The sequence below is a fragment of the Micromys minutus genome, assembly GCF_963924665.1.
Source record: "Micromys minutus genome assembly, chromosome: 1".
Lineage (NCBI taxonomy): Eukaryota > Metazoa > Chordata > Mammalia > Rodentia > Muridae > Micromys > Micromys minutus.
The window spans coordinates 178,799,577-178,816,130 of NC_137969.1; the positions used below are offsets into that span (position 1 = coordinate 178,799,577).

At 42.2% G+C, this 16,554-nt stretch overlaps 1 protein-coding gene across 1 annotated transcript in view; it reads left to right on the plus strand.

Annotated features, from left to right (window-relative positions):
• Positions 1-15,451: 15,451 nt before the first annotated feature.
• The window catches only part of NAMPT (nicotinamide phosphoribosyltransferase), a 32,549-nt gene continuing 31,446 nt past the window's right edge, over positions 15,452-16,554 (plus strand). The window contains exon 1 of the mRNA XM_080912653.1: positions 15,452-15,599. Within this exon, the coding sequence (XP_080768779.1) occupies positions 15,543-15,599 (57 nt within the window). The 5' untranslated portion in view covers positions 15,452-15,542. The remainder of the gene's footprint in view (positions 15,600-16,554) is intronic.

A 16,554-nucleotide genomic window follows, 5' to 3' on the forward strand; every position in this document is an offset into this window, starting at 1 on the left:
GTAAATTACATCCTTTGAGACATTCAGATGCCACAAAAGCACATACCTCGGTCAAGATCTCACTTCATTTGAATAGGAAGGAGTCTTGCAGACTCTTTCAGCCTGGTGCATAGCTGAGACAGAAGGTAGAGGACCAGAAGTTCAAGGTTCTGTAGATGTTCTGTGACCCTCTGTGACCCCCTAACAGACATTGTTCTGCAGTACCAGTCTTCCGCTGTCTCTGTGCTAAGACAATGTCTGAGGTAGTTTCCTGAGACCTAACAATTTAAAGGACTCCATTTTTTGTACTAATATTCTGTTGTTCCTTTACTCCATTCTTCCACCTCTGCCACACCAGTTTCTCTGTAGTATCTCTTATTAAAAAATTTTACCTTCTGTATGTTCCTGAAAAAAAATTGTGTTTTGGGGACTAAATCTGACAACACAGAGGACCTATCATAGAATTCCCAAATATCTTTTGGTCTAGTTCCTAAGACATTCATAAATATATCATGAGAAATTTTATTCTTATTGTTTTTCTTTCTCTGAGTCTTTTTGCTCTGCCTTAGGCATAGAATAAATAGCGCTCTTTTCTTCTGCAGGTCTCCTCAATAGTCAAACCATCAATGACTTATTACTTATTTAGCACTTTCTGTGTGCCAAGGGCTACAGTCAGTGCTAAGGCTCTGGTGGGGAGGATGTACCACAGAGGGATCATTGAAAAGGAAATGGAAATCCACTATCTGTTGAGTAGCAGCCCATAGCCGTGGTGTAAATAAAGATACTAGAGGATGCTTTAACATCTAGTGGTGGCTTGAGCCTGAGCAGATCGTCTAGAGGCTGCTTCCCTGAAGAAGTGTTGGACTGAATTCAATGGAGAAACAGAAATTAACTAGGTAAAGGTGAAGCTAGGAGCATATAGGGAAGAATCATTTGTCAGTGGTCTGAGTCAGATAAGAACACAGTGTATTCCAGGAACTGAAAGGAAACCAAAGTGCCTTGCGTGATCTGTAACCCTTAGTAAAGGTGAACCTGAGTTTGCTTCTGACCAATAGAGTAGGGGATCTTCTAGACAGCCCAACAGGTAGAGGTCTTTGCTGCCAGGCCTGATGACCTGAGTTCAGTCCTCAGACGCCACATTGGAAGGAGACAGTCCACTCTCTCCAATAGTTGTCTGGCTTCCTAGTACATGAGCATATATGCACACAAAGATAAACCAGTAGTAAGAAAATAATAAATGACAATGAGCATGTTTGTTTCTTCATATAACATTAACGGCAATGCATTTTGATAGAAGTAGCCTTTGCTGGCTTTGAGGGACAAGAAGTGTATTGGACAATCCATGTGACAGGAAGTAAGAGTGGTGCTGATGTGGATATACTTTGCCCTTCATAGTAGAGGCTCCATTTGCATATTGAAAACATTGAAGTTGTAGACCTTTAGGAGATGTAGTCTAGTGAGGGTTCAATGTCGGCCACTCCTTTAAGTCTGGCTTCTTTTCTAGTCAGTTTAAATCATTTCTTTGTGGGGAAAAGGAAGCCATAGATTCTCTATAGATTTAATGGTTCCAGCACACTGCTTTAAAGCCATTCTTGAAACTTGAATAATGTTGGCCCGGGGTCTTGCTGTCTGATACTAGCTTATCTTCTGAGAGAAAACAGAAAGCAATATGATCATAGCATAAAATATGGAAGAGATGGTTAACAAACTTGTTGGTTCAGTAGGAAATTGGCCAACACTTGTGTTGAGAAGTTCCTTAAAGCAAAACCTCCTGTTCAGTTGCTCTGCAGCTGTGTGACACATGGAAATGAGGCCTCTGGGATGCATCCGTGTTCATCTGATTTGTGCAGAAGCAGGCTTCTTTGATTCTAGAAGACCAGTGGGGCTACCCTTGACAGAAATTCCTCTGAAGTACAGAAAACTCCTAGATTTTACTTAACAAAGATATCTTTTTAGGACATCTCACATGGTATGTCTTACTCTGAAACTGTCAAGCAAATCTGTGATGGACAGACTGGTCGTAGAGAAAACCTGCTGGGCAGATACCAGGATCTCATTGTCAAGTCTGATTTTTTGGTACTATTTTATCTTCTGTCAGAGAGACTAAATCAGTTGGTTTCCTGTTTAGAGCCTCAATCCTCCTTAACCAGATCAACTTTGAAGGACTTGGTGGAGTCATTTCTGAGCCAGACATGCTGATGATTGGATCTAATGCCATGAGGTGCTCTTGAACTATCTTCACGTAAGAAAAAATACTGTGAAATATTTTTCTTTGTTTTCTATATTCATTTTTGTACATATTATTTATTGAGTTTTTTCTCTCCTCCTCCTTCTTCTTCCTCCTTCTCTTCCTCTTCCTCCTCCCCTCCTTCTCTTCTGCTTTTTGTTTCTTACTATATTTATTTATTCATTTATTTATATTTATTTATTTGGTAGAGCAACATATAACACAGGCAAACCTGGAACTCCATAAATAGTCAAAGATAGCTCTAGTGGTTTGGATAGAAATGGTCCCCATAGGCTCATCTGTTTGAATGCTTGTCCCATAGAGAGCTGTACTATTAGGAGGTTTGGCCTTATTAAAGGAGGTGTGGCCTTGTTGGAAGAAATGTGTCACTGTGGGAGTAGCAGGCTTTGAGGTTTTAGCTCAAGCAAGGCCTAGTGACTCAGTCTTTTCCTGCTGCTTGTGGATAGGGTGTTCTCTGTGTGTCTCTGGCCCGTCTGTGCCACGGACAGAGGGCAGGTCCGTGTGGATCATTCCCGGCCTGTGCCGAGTGGCTTGGAGGAACATAGGTCTCTGTCTTACTCCCTTTGCCGCTGCATTGTCTGGATTTGATATGATTTGATCTGATTTTACTTGATTTGATTTTTATGTGTCCTAGGCATAAAACAGCTTTGGCCACCAAGCCAGGCATCAAGCTGGGGTGGACAAAAGAATTCCATCTGCTCTGCCCTGACTGATATAAAACCATCACCACTAACAAGGTGTCTCTTGGCCCACTGCCAGCGGGATCCATGCTTGCTTTCTAGTGCCCACATTCTACTCTGTGCATACCACAGGTGAGGCAGCTTTAGGACCTGTGTGGTGGTTTGCATGAGAAGTGACCCCAAAGACTTAGATGAACTGTTTGGAGATGCTGTGGAGCCTTTGGGGGTGGTACCACTAGGATCTGTGACCTTGTTGGACTGAGTGTGCCTTTCTTAGAGGAACTGTGTCACTGAGACAGACTTTGAGGTCTCGGAAGTTTAAGCGACGCCTAGTGTGCCTTTCACTTCTGCTGCCCGCGGATCCAGATGTAGAACTCTCGGTTCCTTCAACGGCATGTTCACACGCCGCCATGCTTCCTGCCATGATGATAATGAACTAAAGCTCTGAACTGTTAATCAGCCCCAGTTAAAGCTTTTTCTTTAGAAGAGTTGCCATGGCCATGGTTAGCTATAAAACGCTAAGACAGATGTTGGTACCACGGACTGTGGTGTTGCTGTGACAGGCCTGCCATGCTTTGGTTTGGAGGAGTGTGGACTTGGTGACTTCGGACTAGAAATAAAGTTGAATGCTTTAGGTGGGACTTAATGGACCATCCTTGTAGGAGCATGGAAGACAATGGTGCTGAGGGTTATTGAACTGTGGGTGCCTGACTCAAGACGTTTCTGAGGGGAAGAATGTTAGTATGTGGCCTAGAGGCTGCTCTTGTGATAGTTTAGTGGAGAATATGGCTGGGGTTTGTTTTGCTTTTGTTTTGTTATTGTTGTTGTTGGTTTCGCCCTTGCCCAAATATTCTGCCTTACCCTAAATTGAAGAGTTTTGGATTAGCTGGATTGGGTCTAGAGACTGAGTTCTAAGACAGTCAAACATAAGAACTGAAACCATCAAAACCAGAAAGCCGGGGAATCCCAGCTCCGGCAAGCAGCAAACTGTGGGAGTTTCTGCCGTGTGGTTCTGGCTCTAGTGTCAGGGATAGAAGAAAGGGGTTAAAAAAGTCTTTCACAACTACAAAGCAAACCACTAGCCACTAGAGCAGGGATGTCAGGGTTGGCCTTTCATGGAGGCCCAGAGAAGAGGGCCATTGTGTGAAGCTGTAAAGGTGAAGCCTGGATCACCTTGAAGACCCCAAAATGTTGAAGATACAGAAGCCACAGGATACATGCCAGGGAGAGCTGCTAACAGGAAGTAGAACCAGCCCAAGAGAACAAAGTATACTGTAGTCAAAAAAACTGAAAAGAGTTGGAGGTCTGAAGAGCATTTTGACATCAGATGGGAAGTTGCCCAGTTTAAAGTTTGCCCAGCTAGGTTTCTGTCTTGTTTGGTCCAGTATTTTCTTACTAAGATTCATCTTGTATTATGATATAGCTGAAAACCTATGGAGGGCTGGGAGCAAAATGTGGTGGCTTGGAAAGAAGAAAGAAAGAAAGAAAGAAAGAAAGAAAGAAAGAAAGAAAGAAAGAAAGAAAGAAAGAAGGAAGAAAGGAAGGAAGGAAGGAAGGAAGTAAGGAAAGAAAGAAAGAAACAAAGAAACAAAGAAAGAAACAAAGAAACAAAGAAACAAAGAAACAAAGAGGGAGGGAGGGTGAAGGAGGAAGGAGGGAGGGCGGGAGGAAGAAAAGAAGGAAGGAAGGAAAGAAGGAAGAAGGAAGGAAGGAAGAAGGAAGGAAGAAGGTAGGAAGTAAGAAAGAAAGAAAGAGAAAGAAATGAAAGAGAGAGGAAGGGGAATGAAAAAAGACAAAAAAAAAAAAAGGCCCATATGGAGTGGCACTATTAGGAAGTATAGTTTTGTTGAAGGAGGTGTATCATTGGAAGCACGCTTTGAGGTCTAAAAAGTCAAGCCAGGCCTAGTGTCCCACTGTCATATCCTGCTGCCTGCTGCTTCAGATACAGTACTCTCAGCTGCCTCTTCAGTACCACGTCTGCTTGCCTGCCACCATGCATCTTGCCATGATGACAATGGACTAAACTTCTGAACTGTAAGGCAGCCCCAATTAAATGTTTTCCCTTATGAGAGTTGCCTTGGTCATGGTGTCTCTTCACAGCAATGGAAACCCTAAGACAACTCTTTTGCCAAATTAGTCGCATTGCATTGCTTATGACTGCTACTACAAACTATGTAAAATTAGGTGCATAATTGATGCTCTCAGATTCAGATAAAATCTATTGAACAGAAGCTCTCTCGTTAGTTATCCAGTTATTCAGGCACAGGGGCTCAGGTGTGTAATTCTCAGTCAACAACAACAACAAAAAAAAAAAAAAAAAAAAAAAAAAAAAAAAAAAAAAAAAAAAAACTGAGGCAGAGGCAAGTGGATCTCTGTAGTGTCAAAGCCATCTAGTCTACAAAGCAAGTTCCAGAACATCCAGGGCTGTTACATAGGGAAGTCCTGTCTTTAAGCCTCCCCTGTCAAATATCATCTCTCAAGAGAAGGGATGGATGGTTTAGAGGTAAGAATTTGAGGAGAAGGGTAATTTTTTTTTTTAAATAACTGTTAAGCAAAATGGGAAAAGAAGCTAGGGTGAGGGGTGGGGCAGATACCAGATTTCCAAATGACATGTGCCTTCTGGGGACAGCTAGCTCATACCTATGTGATGTTCTCTATTAGCGTATAGTAGCCTGCCTCTTAAAAATGTTCTACAGTAAAGTTCTGAAGTTTGGATGGCTTTGAGAAAAACCACAAAGAGGTGATCTTTTTAATATAAGGAGTCCAAGGAAAGTGGTATTATATGTTGAATCTAAATGTGCTCATAGGCTTATGTGCTAAAGGTTTGGTCCACAGCTCCTGAGACAAAGTTGGGAGGTCCTGGAAACTATGAAATGGGGCTGCTGTAGAGGAAATAGGTCACTAGCAGTGCTTTCTTAAGTCCCTATCCTGTATCTTGTTCCCAGCGTTCCTTCTGCCTCTCTCTCTGCTTCCTATGTTTCATATGGGGCAAGCTTTGCTCTACCTTGCTCTTCAACCATGATGAAGTTTGTGTGTGTGTGTGTGTGTGTGTGTGTGTGTGTGTGTGTGTGTGTGTATGATGATAGAATCATTGCTGTTGTTACCAAAAACTTTGGGGATTCTCACTTTGGGGAGTCCTACTTTGGGTACCACATATTACTGGAAAATCTGGGACTCCCTTTGTAGATTCTTAATCTCATTTATAAAACCCACAGTCAAAAGTAAAGCTTAAAAACCACCTATTAGAGTTTGAGGGGAGGAAAAGCCACCCATGGGATAAGAAAGCTGAAAATCTTGGCAGTTGGAAGCCAGAGACAGAGAAAAGAAGAAGGTCCTGCCTTTTGTATCCTAATAGTGAAAGTGTAGGAGTAGCTTCACAGAAAGAGGGAGAAGGACCCTGGGTATCACAGAAAGCATGCCCAGGTTTTGGAAAAAGAAGGAAAAGGAATATGGTTCAGCCTTTCTGAATAACTCAGAACAATGAGGCAGGTTTTGCAGAGCTGCTTGGTGGTGACTGCCAGCCACTGCACAGGGGCAGGATTTCTAATGAGGCTACATATAGTATTCTCATTCAGTAAATAATTATTCTTCCACTTCTTAGCCTGGCTTTAGGTCAATCAGCCTTTCTGGGGTAGGCTGGGATGGTCTCTTGGCCAGAAGATTGACAGGTTCAGTTAGATTAACTCTTATGAAAACGGACAGTCATGGATACCAGTTAGATTAACTCTTATGAAAACAGACAGTCATGGGTAATTTATCAGGTTTTTGGAGCAGTTCAGATGCCTCCATTGTGGTCCAGAGGTAGGTTTCTATTCTTTTGACCAAGAAAAAATAGTTTTCCCTTTATGTGTCTCAATGAAGTCCTAATATCCATCCTCAGTGGTCTCCAAGGCTACTGAACAGTATGACTTCTACTTCCAAGACAGTTTACAGGCATTTGGAATTAGTGTGTGAAAGGAATTTGGAATAGTTTGAAGCTTGACAACGCAATAAAAAGCGTAAGAGCCATTCTGTCTGCTAAAGAGACCTGAATGCTAGTTTCCTTGTTTGTTTGGTTGGTTGGGTTTGTTTGTTTGTTTGTTTGTTTGTTTGTTTGTTTTGTTTTTTAAGAAAATAGTAAAGACTTACAAAGTTTCATATGAAAATAAGAAACCTATTACGATTTGAATTAGAGGCACTCATGTTACATTGTGACAAGGAATTCCTCTACATTTTGTTCACACTGTAATAATACTTATATAAAGCTAACCTTAAGAACGATACAATAGTTAACAGGATGGAGGAAATGGCATGGTAATTCAGCATTCAGTCTGTCTTTGCTACCGGACACTTTTAGCAACATTTACATTGAGAATAAGAAATATAATGCAGAACAGAAATATTTTAAAGCCTGTACTCTTTCAAGAAAGGGAACAAATTCAAAGTTGTAGACAGGAAGTTGTGGTTGTTAAAGGAATTATGAAATTATAAAGAAGCTGAACGTTCTGCATTGGGGCAATAGGACTATGTTGTGAGGACATCTCAGGAATGGGGATTCATTCCACCCATCTGAGTTCTAGGATGTAAAAATGTAAAATCATTTAAAAAGATTTCACTTGAGAAGGGAGCACCACTGGGCCCCTATTCACTTCTCATAACACTTCAAATTCAGTGTTAGATGATTTGTGGCATATATTCTTATAACATAATGGCACTGTTTCCTCTTAGGTCAGTGACAAACACTGAAGGGTGATTTCAGGACTCCTACTAGTTCATTTACAAGGAAACAAAACAAAGTGTGTCTTCAGAGACGATTAGACAAGATTAAATCTTAAACCCAAGTGGGAATACCATGTGATAACAGAGGTAAGATAAGATGGGTACCTAACAAACAAATCGTAATCAATCTATACAGACTGTTCTATATAGTCTGTAGGCCTTCAGTTCTATAGAAAGAACCAAATAATATCTGACACATAGCTTATACTTTTAGTTACCTTGGGTACAGATGTGGTCAAAACTTAGCTTCCATTAGGCTTAAGGTAAAGATATGTTATACATTTAACATACATGTCAAACTATATAAATATATAAATATTTTATAAGCTTGGACTGATGAAAGCTAAGGTTATTAACTTTGTACTATTTAATAAAATTTATTCCATACCCAAAAAGAGTTGGTTGTCCAAGCCTAAGAGTTTATAACCTGTCTGCATGCATCCCCAAGTGCCAGACATGAAGTTGATTTGTGTCTCGCTGTGTTTCTGATTTGCTTTCTTTCTATCCCCCATCTCTGTGTTCCCATTTTTCCTTTGCAGAATGGGAATGTTTATTCTGTGGCATTGTATCTTGAAAGCTAAAATTTTGTTTTGAAGTCTTGAGATATTAAGGAATCTTGAAGATGGGTAAATGTATTTTATAATCAGATGGTCATAAATCCTTGGGACCAGGAGCAGAGCATTATGTTTGAATATAAAATGCTCTCCACTGGCTCATGTGTTGAAAGCTTGTCAGTTGGTGGTAATATTTTGTGAGGTGATAGAAATGTTATGATTGGAATCTTGCTAGAAGAAGGTGACCAGGGCATATTTTTATGACTACACCTCGTCTCCATCCCCCCTTTCCTTGACACCCCCATTTCTGGCTTCCATGAAGTGAGAATCTTCCTTCTTTCACAAAGTCCGCCATGATTCTCTCTCCCAATCCAAATCCAAAACTATAAGCCCAGGTGATGTGGACTAAACTCTGAAACTATGAACCAAATAAATGTTTCCTATTTTAAGACTGTTTCTCTAAAGTATTTCCAAATTGCTCTAACTCATGTTGTAAGAATAAATAGTAAGTCAAGTGGGGCAAACTCGGGTCTGGGCAAAGGTCCGGAGAACCAGAGCCAGTGTAGAGAGGAGAATGAGACACAACGCAAGGATTTGGTGATCAAAACCCATGCTACTGATGCTTATGGTTTCACTGGTGGGAAGGCTTTTATCTGGGAAAGTAGAGAACATAGAAACTGATTAAACGAACATACTCCAGGCCTTAATCATTCCTCAAAAGTTGTTCCCGCAGAGAAAAGTTATATTCACATGGGATTTTATATTGATCTTACAACCAGATGCTGAGCTTGCTAGGGACCAAGAGCTTCCTCTGATTCTTTCTCTGTCCACTGCAGACCCCAACTACCTTATAGCTGCCAAGTAACAGAGTTCACGTGACTGGAAAGTCTGCTTTTGAAGCCATTCGTGCTTCAGTGTGCAGTGTGGTGTCTGTTTTAGGTACTGACATGTCCCTTTCGGGCTGACCTTATTAGAATTAGTTTTTTTGTTATCCTGGTCTCTATTTAATTATCAGGAATATTCACTTTTTTAGAACTGAGATATTATAAATATTCAAGAATATCTTTTATATGTTCAGGGCAAAATGGTGTTCATTGCCTAATCATGCAAACAAAGCTGGAGACAACCAAACATGAAAATAAATACCTAAAATCCCAGGACAAAAGGAGGCAGAATTCAGAATCATTTCAAAACAGAAAGTGTTCTTAGCTCAGTTTTAGACATAGAATTTATTTATGATTCACAAATTTAGTGACTCTACTTCCCCTCAGCCTCTGCAGCCATTAATCTGTTCTTTGCCATATTTTTACCCTTTCTAGACTCTCATATGGAATTCATATAACATGTGATTTGTCATGTTCCGTGTCTTCAAGAATATCCCTTCATACGTCAAATACAGACTAGGGAAGATCAAAGAAAATACATCTTATCATCTGAGTGTCCTCCATTTAGATTCATCCTAAGTAAAAACTCTCAAAGAAAACCAGTCTATGCACAAGTTATTTTTCTAATATCCCTTAAAATAATTATTAAAATTAAGGTTGTCTCTAGATGCCATTAATACTCCTCTTCTATAGCATATGTGATGAACATATCTCACTTAAAAAAACTACTAAGTTAAAATGATCTTGGCATCCTATAATAATCCTAACAGGTTTATTTTCCCAGTCATTGGTTTGGAGTTTAAAATCTTTTTTTTTTTAATTAAACAAATTTATTTTAAAAAACAGAGATAAATGTACAGATTTTAAAAGATTTTTTTACATAAAATTATATAAATATATTTTTTAGTCAATACTTGATTTTTTAAGGATTGATAGTATGCATTGAAAATTTACTAGTTACAATGAGCATAAAGTACATGTAAAACAAAAGATAACATGGAAAAAGTCAAAATTTTCTTGGTGTGTAAAGATTAAACATAATGATTTTTAAATACCAAGGATTGACATAAGGCTACATTCTTAGCTCTTGAATTATCAATGATTTAAGGTCTAGGTGTACCACACTCTGAGAGGGTGCTATACACTTACTTTTTTTTCTAAGAAGGACTGAGGCATCCACATTTTAGCCTTCCTTCTTTTTGAGTTTCATAAGATCTATGAGTTGTTTCTTGAGTATTCAGAGCTTTCTGGAGCTAGTATCCAATTATCAGTGACTGCATATTATGCCTGTTCTTTTGTGACTGGGTTACCTCACTCAGCATGATATTCTCTAGATACATCCATTTGCCTAGGAATTTTGTAGTCATTGTTTCTGATAGCTGAGTAGTACTCCATTATGTAAATATACCACAATTCCTGTATCCATTCATCTACTGAATAACATCTGGGTTCTTTCTAGCTTCTGGCTATTATAAAAAGGCTTCTATGAACATGGTGGAGCATGTGTCCTTATTGTATGTTGGAGCATCTTCGGGGTACATGCGCAGAAGTGAAATAACTGGGTCTTCAGGTAGTACAATGTCCAATTTTCTGAAGAACCGCCAGACTGATTTCCAGAGTGGTTGTACCAGCTTACAACCCCACCACCAAAGAAGGAGTGTTCCTCTTTCTCTGCATCCTCACCAGCATCTGCTGTCATCTGAGTTTTTGATCTTAGCCATTCTGACTGGTGTGAGGTGGAATCTCAGGGTTGTTTTGATTTGCATTTCCCTGATGACTAGAGATGTTGAGCATTTCCTTAGGTGCTTCTCAGCCATTTGATACTCCTCAGTTGAGAATTTTTGTTTAGCTCTGTACCCCATTTTTAAATAGGATTGTTTGATTCTCTGGAGTCTAACTTCTTGAGTTCTTTGTATACCTTGGATATTAGGCCTTTATCAGATGTGGGATTGGTAAAGATTCTTTCCCAGTCTGTTGGCTGCCGTTTTGTTTTCTTGACAGTGTCCTTGGCCTTACAGAAACTTTGCAATCTCATTAAATCCCATTTGGTCTTAGAGCATAAACCATTGGCGTTCTGTTCAGGAAATTTTCCCTTATGCCTATGTGTTCTAAGCTTTTCCCCACTTTTTCTTCTAATAGTTTCAGTGTGCCTGGTGAAGATCTTTGATCCACTTGCACTTGAGCTTCATACAAGGAGATAAAAAAGAATCGATTTGCATTCTTTTGCATAGAGCTTAGAATCTTAGACAAGAAGTTATCAGCAAAATTTATAAGTAACGATGACAACTGAACATCATATAACATTGTGATGTGCTTGTGTTTACCTTTCCTTTAAAGATGAGCCTAAACATCTTAGATGTGCTACATGTGTTCCCGTTGCCTTAGTTACTGTATTATTGTAGTGACAAAGTGCCATGACCAAGGAAATGCAAAATATATTTAATTCAACTTCAGATAATCTTTCAAGGATTCGATATAGTTGAAAAGTCCAAAGTCTGTTTTGAGAATCAGGGAAATCTCTTATTTATAGCCTCCTATAAAATCAAAATAAGAAGGCAAACTAAATACTTCCAACATTCAACAGCACAGAATATACATTGCCATTCCAAAAAGGAGAAACAGTAAGCACAGTGAGGCAATACTGGAACTGACCATAGAAACCCACCACATCTGATGTTGAAGGCCCTATGGTTCTTCCTGCCCAGCTTTGCTGAATTCTCTCTTTTGAGCTGGTTCTACACCCTGTCTGCAGCTCTTCTTGGCAGATACCCCACTATGGTGTGATGGTTTGAATAGGCTTGGCCTAGGACTGGCATTATTTGGTGTGGCCCTGTTGGAGTTTAAGACCCTCATCCTAACTGCCTGGAAGTCAGTATTCTGCTACCAGCCTTCAGATGAAGATGTAGAACTCTCAGCTCCTCCTGCACCATGCCTGCCTGGATAATGCCATGCTCTCACCTTGATGATAATCTCTGAACCTGTAAGCCAGCCCCAATTAAATTTGTCCTTTATAACACCTCAGTTATGGTGTCTGCTCACAGGAGTAAAACCCTAAGACATCTGGCATCTCCAATATCATGGGATCTCTAACACAACCCAGGTTTTACTTTCACGGTTTCATGAAATGGCCTCTTTAGGCCTCCATACAAGGATTCCCTGGCCACACATCTGGCCTCAGCAGCTTTCCCTAACCTCTTGACATTAGAAGAAGATCCCACATCCCTTTTTCTCCTATACCCTCAAGACTAACCCCAGGACCAGCAAATTCCTCTGCCTGTTTGGGATAGAACCTGAGCCCCACCTTGAAATACATTTGCCTAGCGTTGAAGCTTTTTAGAACCAGACAATTCCTTAGGCCTTTTCACAAACTGCAGGACTCGCTGGGGGCAGGGTCTCTCTCACTGAGGGCACCATTGGGTTTATTCCACTTCTCCCAAACTCAGAATAAACTGTAACTCAAATATTACATTTCCTCTTGCTCCTTTCCTCTTCAAACTGTACCCCACTTCTCCTCCCCAGACAGGGTTTCTCGATGTAGCTCTGGCTGTCTTGGAAGTCACTTTGTAAACTAGTCTGGCCTCAAACTCAGAGGTCTGCCTGCTTCTGCCTCCTGAGTGTTAGAATTAAAGACGCACTACAACACCCATTTTCGACACCTACATTTTGTGTTTCGTTTTGCCTCAATTGCTCTCTTCCTTTTCTTTTTCCTTTTCTATAGTTCTGCGTAAGAGTGGTCACTAATAACCTTGCAGGAGAAATTAGCATCAGGCTGCTTGAAATCTCTGCCAAAGAAATTAGTCCAAAACTTTAACAAGGGACCTTAGCATCCCAAATAAGGAAAAGCACTAAGTTGTATTCATGAAGCTCCTGCTGTACATCTGCCTCTCTGAGAGTTGTTGCTAACTGATGACTCTGGAAAGCATAGAGGAAGAGGATGGCACCATTGTCAGGGGTTGGAGATGAAACAGGTCTATGCCTACTTTTCCACTATTGGTTTGATGAAGGGAAATCACATTAGTTGGAATATCTTGATATATGAAAGTGTACCGCAGGTGGACAGAAAAACAACAGGAACTCAGCAGCACCCACTTTGATCACAGTAAGAACCTGATTCCCAGTCTTCTCTACGTGATTGACTGACCTGTAGACTGATCTAGAGCTCTGAAAAAGTATACAGGACCTACTTGAATCTGGGTATTTATTATTTGTGATGTGGTAATCCATAAGAAACAGTGTATTATCTCTTTTACATGCCACTAAAGGTGCCATATAAATTCTTCTTCCAAGTTATCTTTCAGTCGACATTATTTCAAAGTAAAATCTTGGTTTTATATCTGGCGATAATTTCATATCACCATTCTAAACCCCAATTCACTCAAAACCGGCCTGGTTTAAAGACATAGTTGGGCAAGAACATGTCAGATTCTACCTTTGGTAATGCGGTTTTCTATTGGTAACATGATTTGTGTGTTAGTCAGCTTTCATCACTTCGACAAAGTACCTGATAAAATCAACTCTGAAGAAAGAAAGGGTTGCTTCTGGCTCAGAGTCTCAGTTCACAATTGCTTGGCCCTGTTGCTCTGTGCTTGTGGTGGCAGGGCTCATCTCGTTCGAAGAGAAGGGAATGAAATAAATGCATCAATATCCCCACTCTCCTCCATTATAGAACTGCCTCTACTCAGACCCCAACTCGTAAAAGTTGAACTGCTTCCCACTGGTCAGCTGATGCTAGCATGTAGGTCTGCATGGGGGGCACATTTAAGACCCAAACTCTAACAACTTCAGTTGGCACCTTTTCCTCCAGAGATTGCTGTGGAGTTGAGCGGGTGATCCTTCTGCAGACACAGTTCTTGCACTTAATCCAGCAATGTCAGTATGCTCACAGTGTTAGTTAGCATTTTTACATTTTGGGCTTTTTCATTTCTTATACAGGAAAAAAACCCTCAAAGATTGCAAGATGATTTTGTTTTTAAAACAACGCTACCGTGAACTGAGACTACTTTGTAATTAGAATCTTAGGTTTTTTCCTGCATAAAACAGCCCAAAATAGTGGTCAGTTGTAGATGAATGGATTCTGCAGCTGAGCTCTTTGATCCTTTGAAAGCTGTTTGACTTTTCCGGGAGAAAATTCTAAACAGTCCTTTATATCTTAAGGGGAAGGTTAAATTCAACCCTCTCAGACAATGAGGGGTCAAGACTAAACTGAATATAATATTGTTGGGAAGTAAAAGGCAAAAAGAAACTACTGATTTGATGCAGTCTGTGCCAGTTTAAATATACCAACTACTTATATTCTATAAAAACAACAAAACCTAAATCTTAGAAGTCTTATTAAACATGCAAAGGGACTTTTAGTTTTATGCAAAAAAAAATTGCAACTATGTATGTGAAAACTGAACAAGAGGACCGGCTCATGGAATTTGGATGACGTCATCACTCGTCATTTCTTATTTGGGAGGTTGCTAGCTCCTTCCCCAGGATTTAATGATTTAAAGAAAAAAACAGATCCGCTGTCTAAGACTTGGCTGGATGCCTTTTACCTCCCAACAATATTTGATTCAATTTGGTCTTGTCCCTTCATTGTCTGAGAGGGTTGAATTTAACCTTCCCCCTAAAGGCGCAAAGGACTGTTTAGACTTTTCTCTAGGAAAAGTCAAACAGCCTTTAAAGGATCAAAGAGCTCAGCTACAGACAGAGAGGGGAGGAAAGCAAGTCCATGCACCAGGGGAACGCAGACCTCAGGCAGCTCCTCTGATTTTAAAGGAAAACCTAGAGGAACAGGATCCACAAGACGGATGGGGACCAAAGGTATCCTTCCATAGTCTAAGCGAGAGACAAAGCGCGTGCGGGAACAGGGAGACGACAGTGGGTGGCTCCTTGGCCTTAGCTGGGTGGCGTGACTCCAACAAGACTCTCAGGACGATCAGGGACTGGGTAGGACAAGAGGAAGGTCCGGGTTGGGGCGGGCAGAGGCTCACGACAGGAGGGGCGAGGCTGGGAACGCCCAAGCCACGCCCCTGCAACAAGCCACGCCCCTCAGAGGCAGGCGCCCAGGTCACGCGCTGGGGTGACGGTCCGCTTTAGGCTCCGGGCGGGCGCCGCTGAGGCAGAGCGCGTGCCTCACGTCCTCCTCAGCTCCCCCCCGCCCCTGCGTTGCGCACGCGCAGCCGTGCCCCGCCCCTTTTCCCCGGGATGGGCGGGGCGCAGAGCCGTGGGGAAAGCCGCCGGAGCGTGCTGGGCAGGGTAGCGCGCTAGCCTCCGCCGCCGCGTCACGGACCTGCCCGCCCTCCCGGCCCCTCCCCGCGCTCCGTTCCCTGCTCTCCCGCCCCCCTGCGAGCGAGCGGTGACTTAAGCAACGGAGCGCAGCGAAGCCCATTTTTCTCCTTGCTCGCAGCCGCGCCGGGCAGCTCGTGGCGCGGCGCCTCCGCTCCGGCCCGAGATGAATGCTGCGGCAGAAGCCGAGTTCAACATCCTGCTGGCCACCGATTCCTACAAGGTGGAGTTGGGATGGGGGGTCTCCGGGACGGGAGCAGCGGGAGCTAGGGCGGTGGGATAGGGCAGGTGGAGAAGCCGCAACGCGGCGGCTGAAGGATGGAGGCGCGGGCCGGAGGCGGGGCCTGCGCCGCGGCGGGGGCGCGGCCGGAGGCTCGGCGGGATGGGCGCACGCTGCAGCTACGGTCGCCGGCGGCGGCCTTGGCTCCGGGACAGGGTGGACTGAATCGGGACGATCGGGTTGGTTAGGTAGCGGCCCCTGGCTCGGCAGGTATGGTCCTACCTAGGGGAGCTCGAGGAGATGTCCTGGCGGTGTGCCCCTCACCCAGCTAGTGGTCCCAACGCGGAGGATAAACCGGCCCCCCGGAGCCGCGCCTGATTGAGCCGTCCCACTCTGGGGCTGCATTTCAAACTCCCTTGCACGTAGGGATCATTCACGTGCCTGACCCCCTAGTTGGAGAAGCCAGTGTACTCAGGCTCTTCAGGATCACTATGTGATTTCTGTGAAAAGGAAAGTGAAACACACCAAGAGGTAAAGGAACTGGAGTTCTAACCCTCGAGAACTCGTGGGAAGAGTGAAATGGCACATTGCTTTAAGGTGCCTATTGATTTGACTCTTGCATTAATCGAAGTGCACCTTACCAAAGAGAGGAGTGATGAAGAAATGCACCCCCCCCCCCACTACGTGAAATGAACTGCCCTGACCTTAAGCTAAGTTTGTTAGCCAAGACGCCTGAAAGGTAAAATGTCAGACTAGTACCCTTACTAGAACAGATTAAATTTTAGTTTTCAAGTTTAGTGCTTATTTGAACATCGTGATAGTCTTGAGTGTAGCGATTTAGGTGTAGTACTCTCGTGTTTGTGTTTTGGTTCTTTGCTTTTTTTTTAACCCTGTAATATGAATGTTTTAGAGTCTCATTTCGCTTACACACTAGTTCATTTTTTTTTATTGTAAGTAA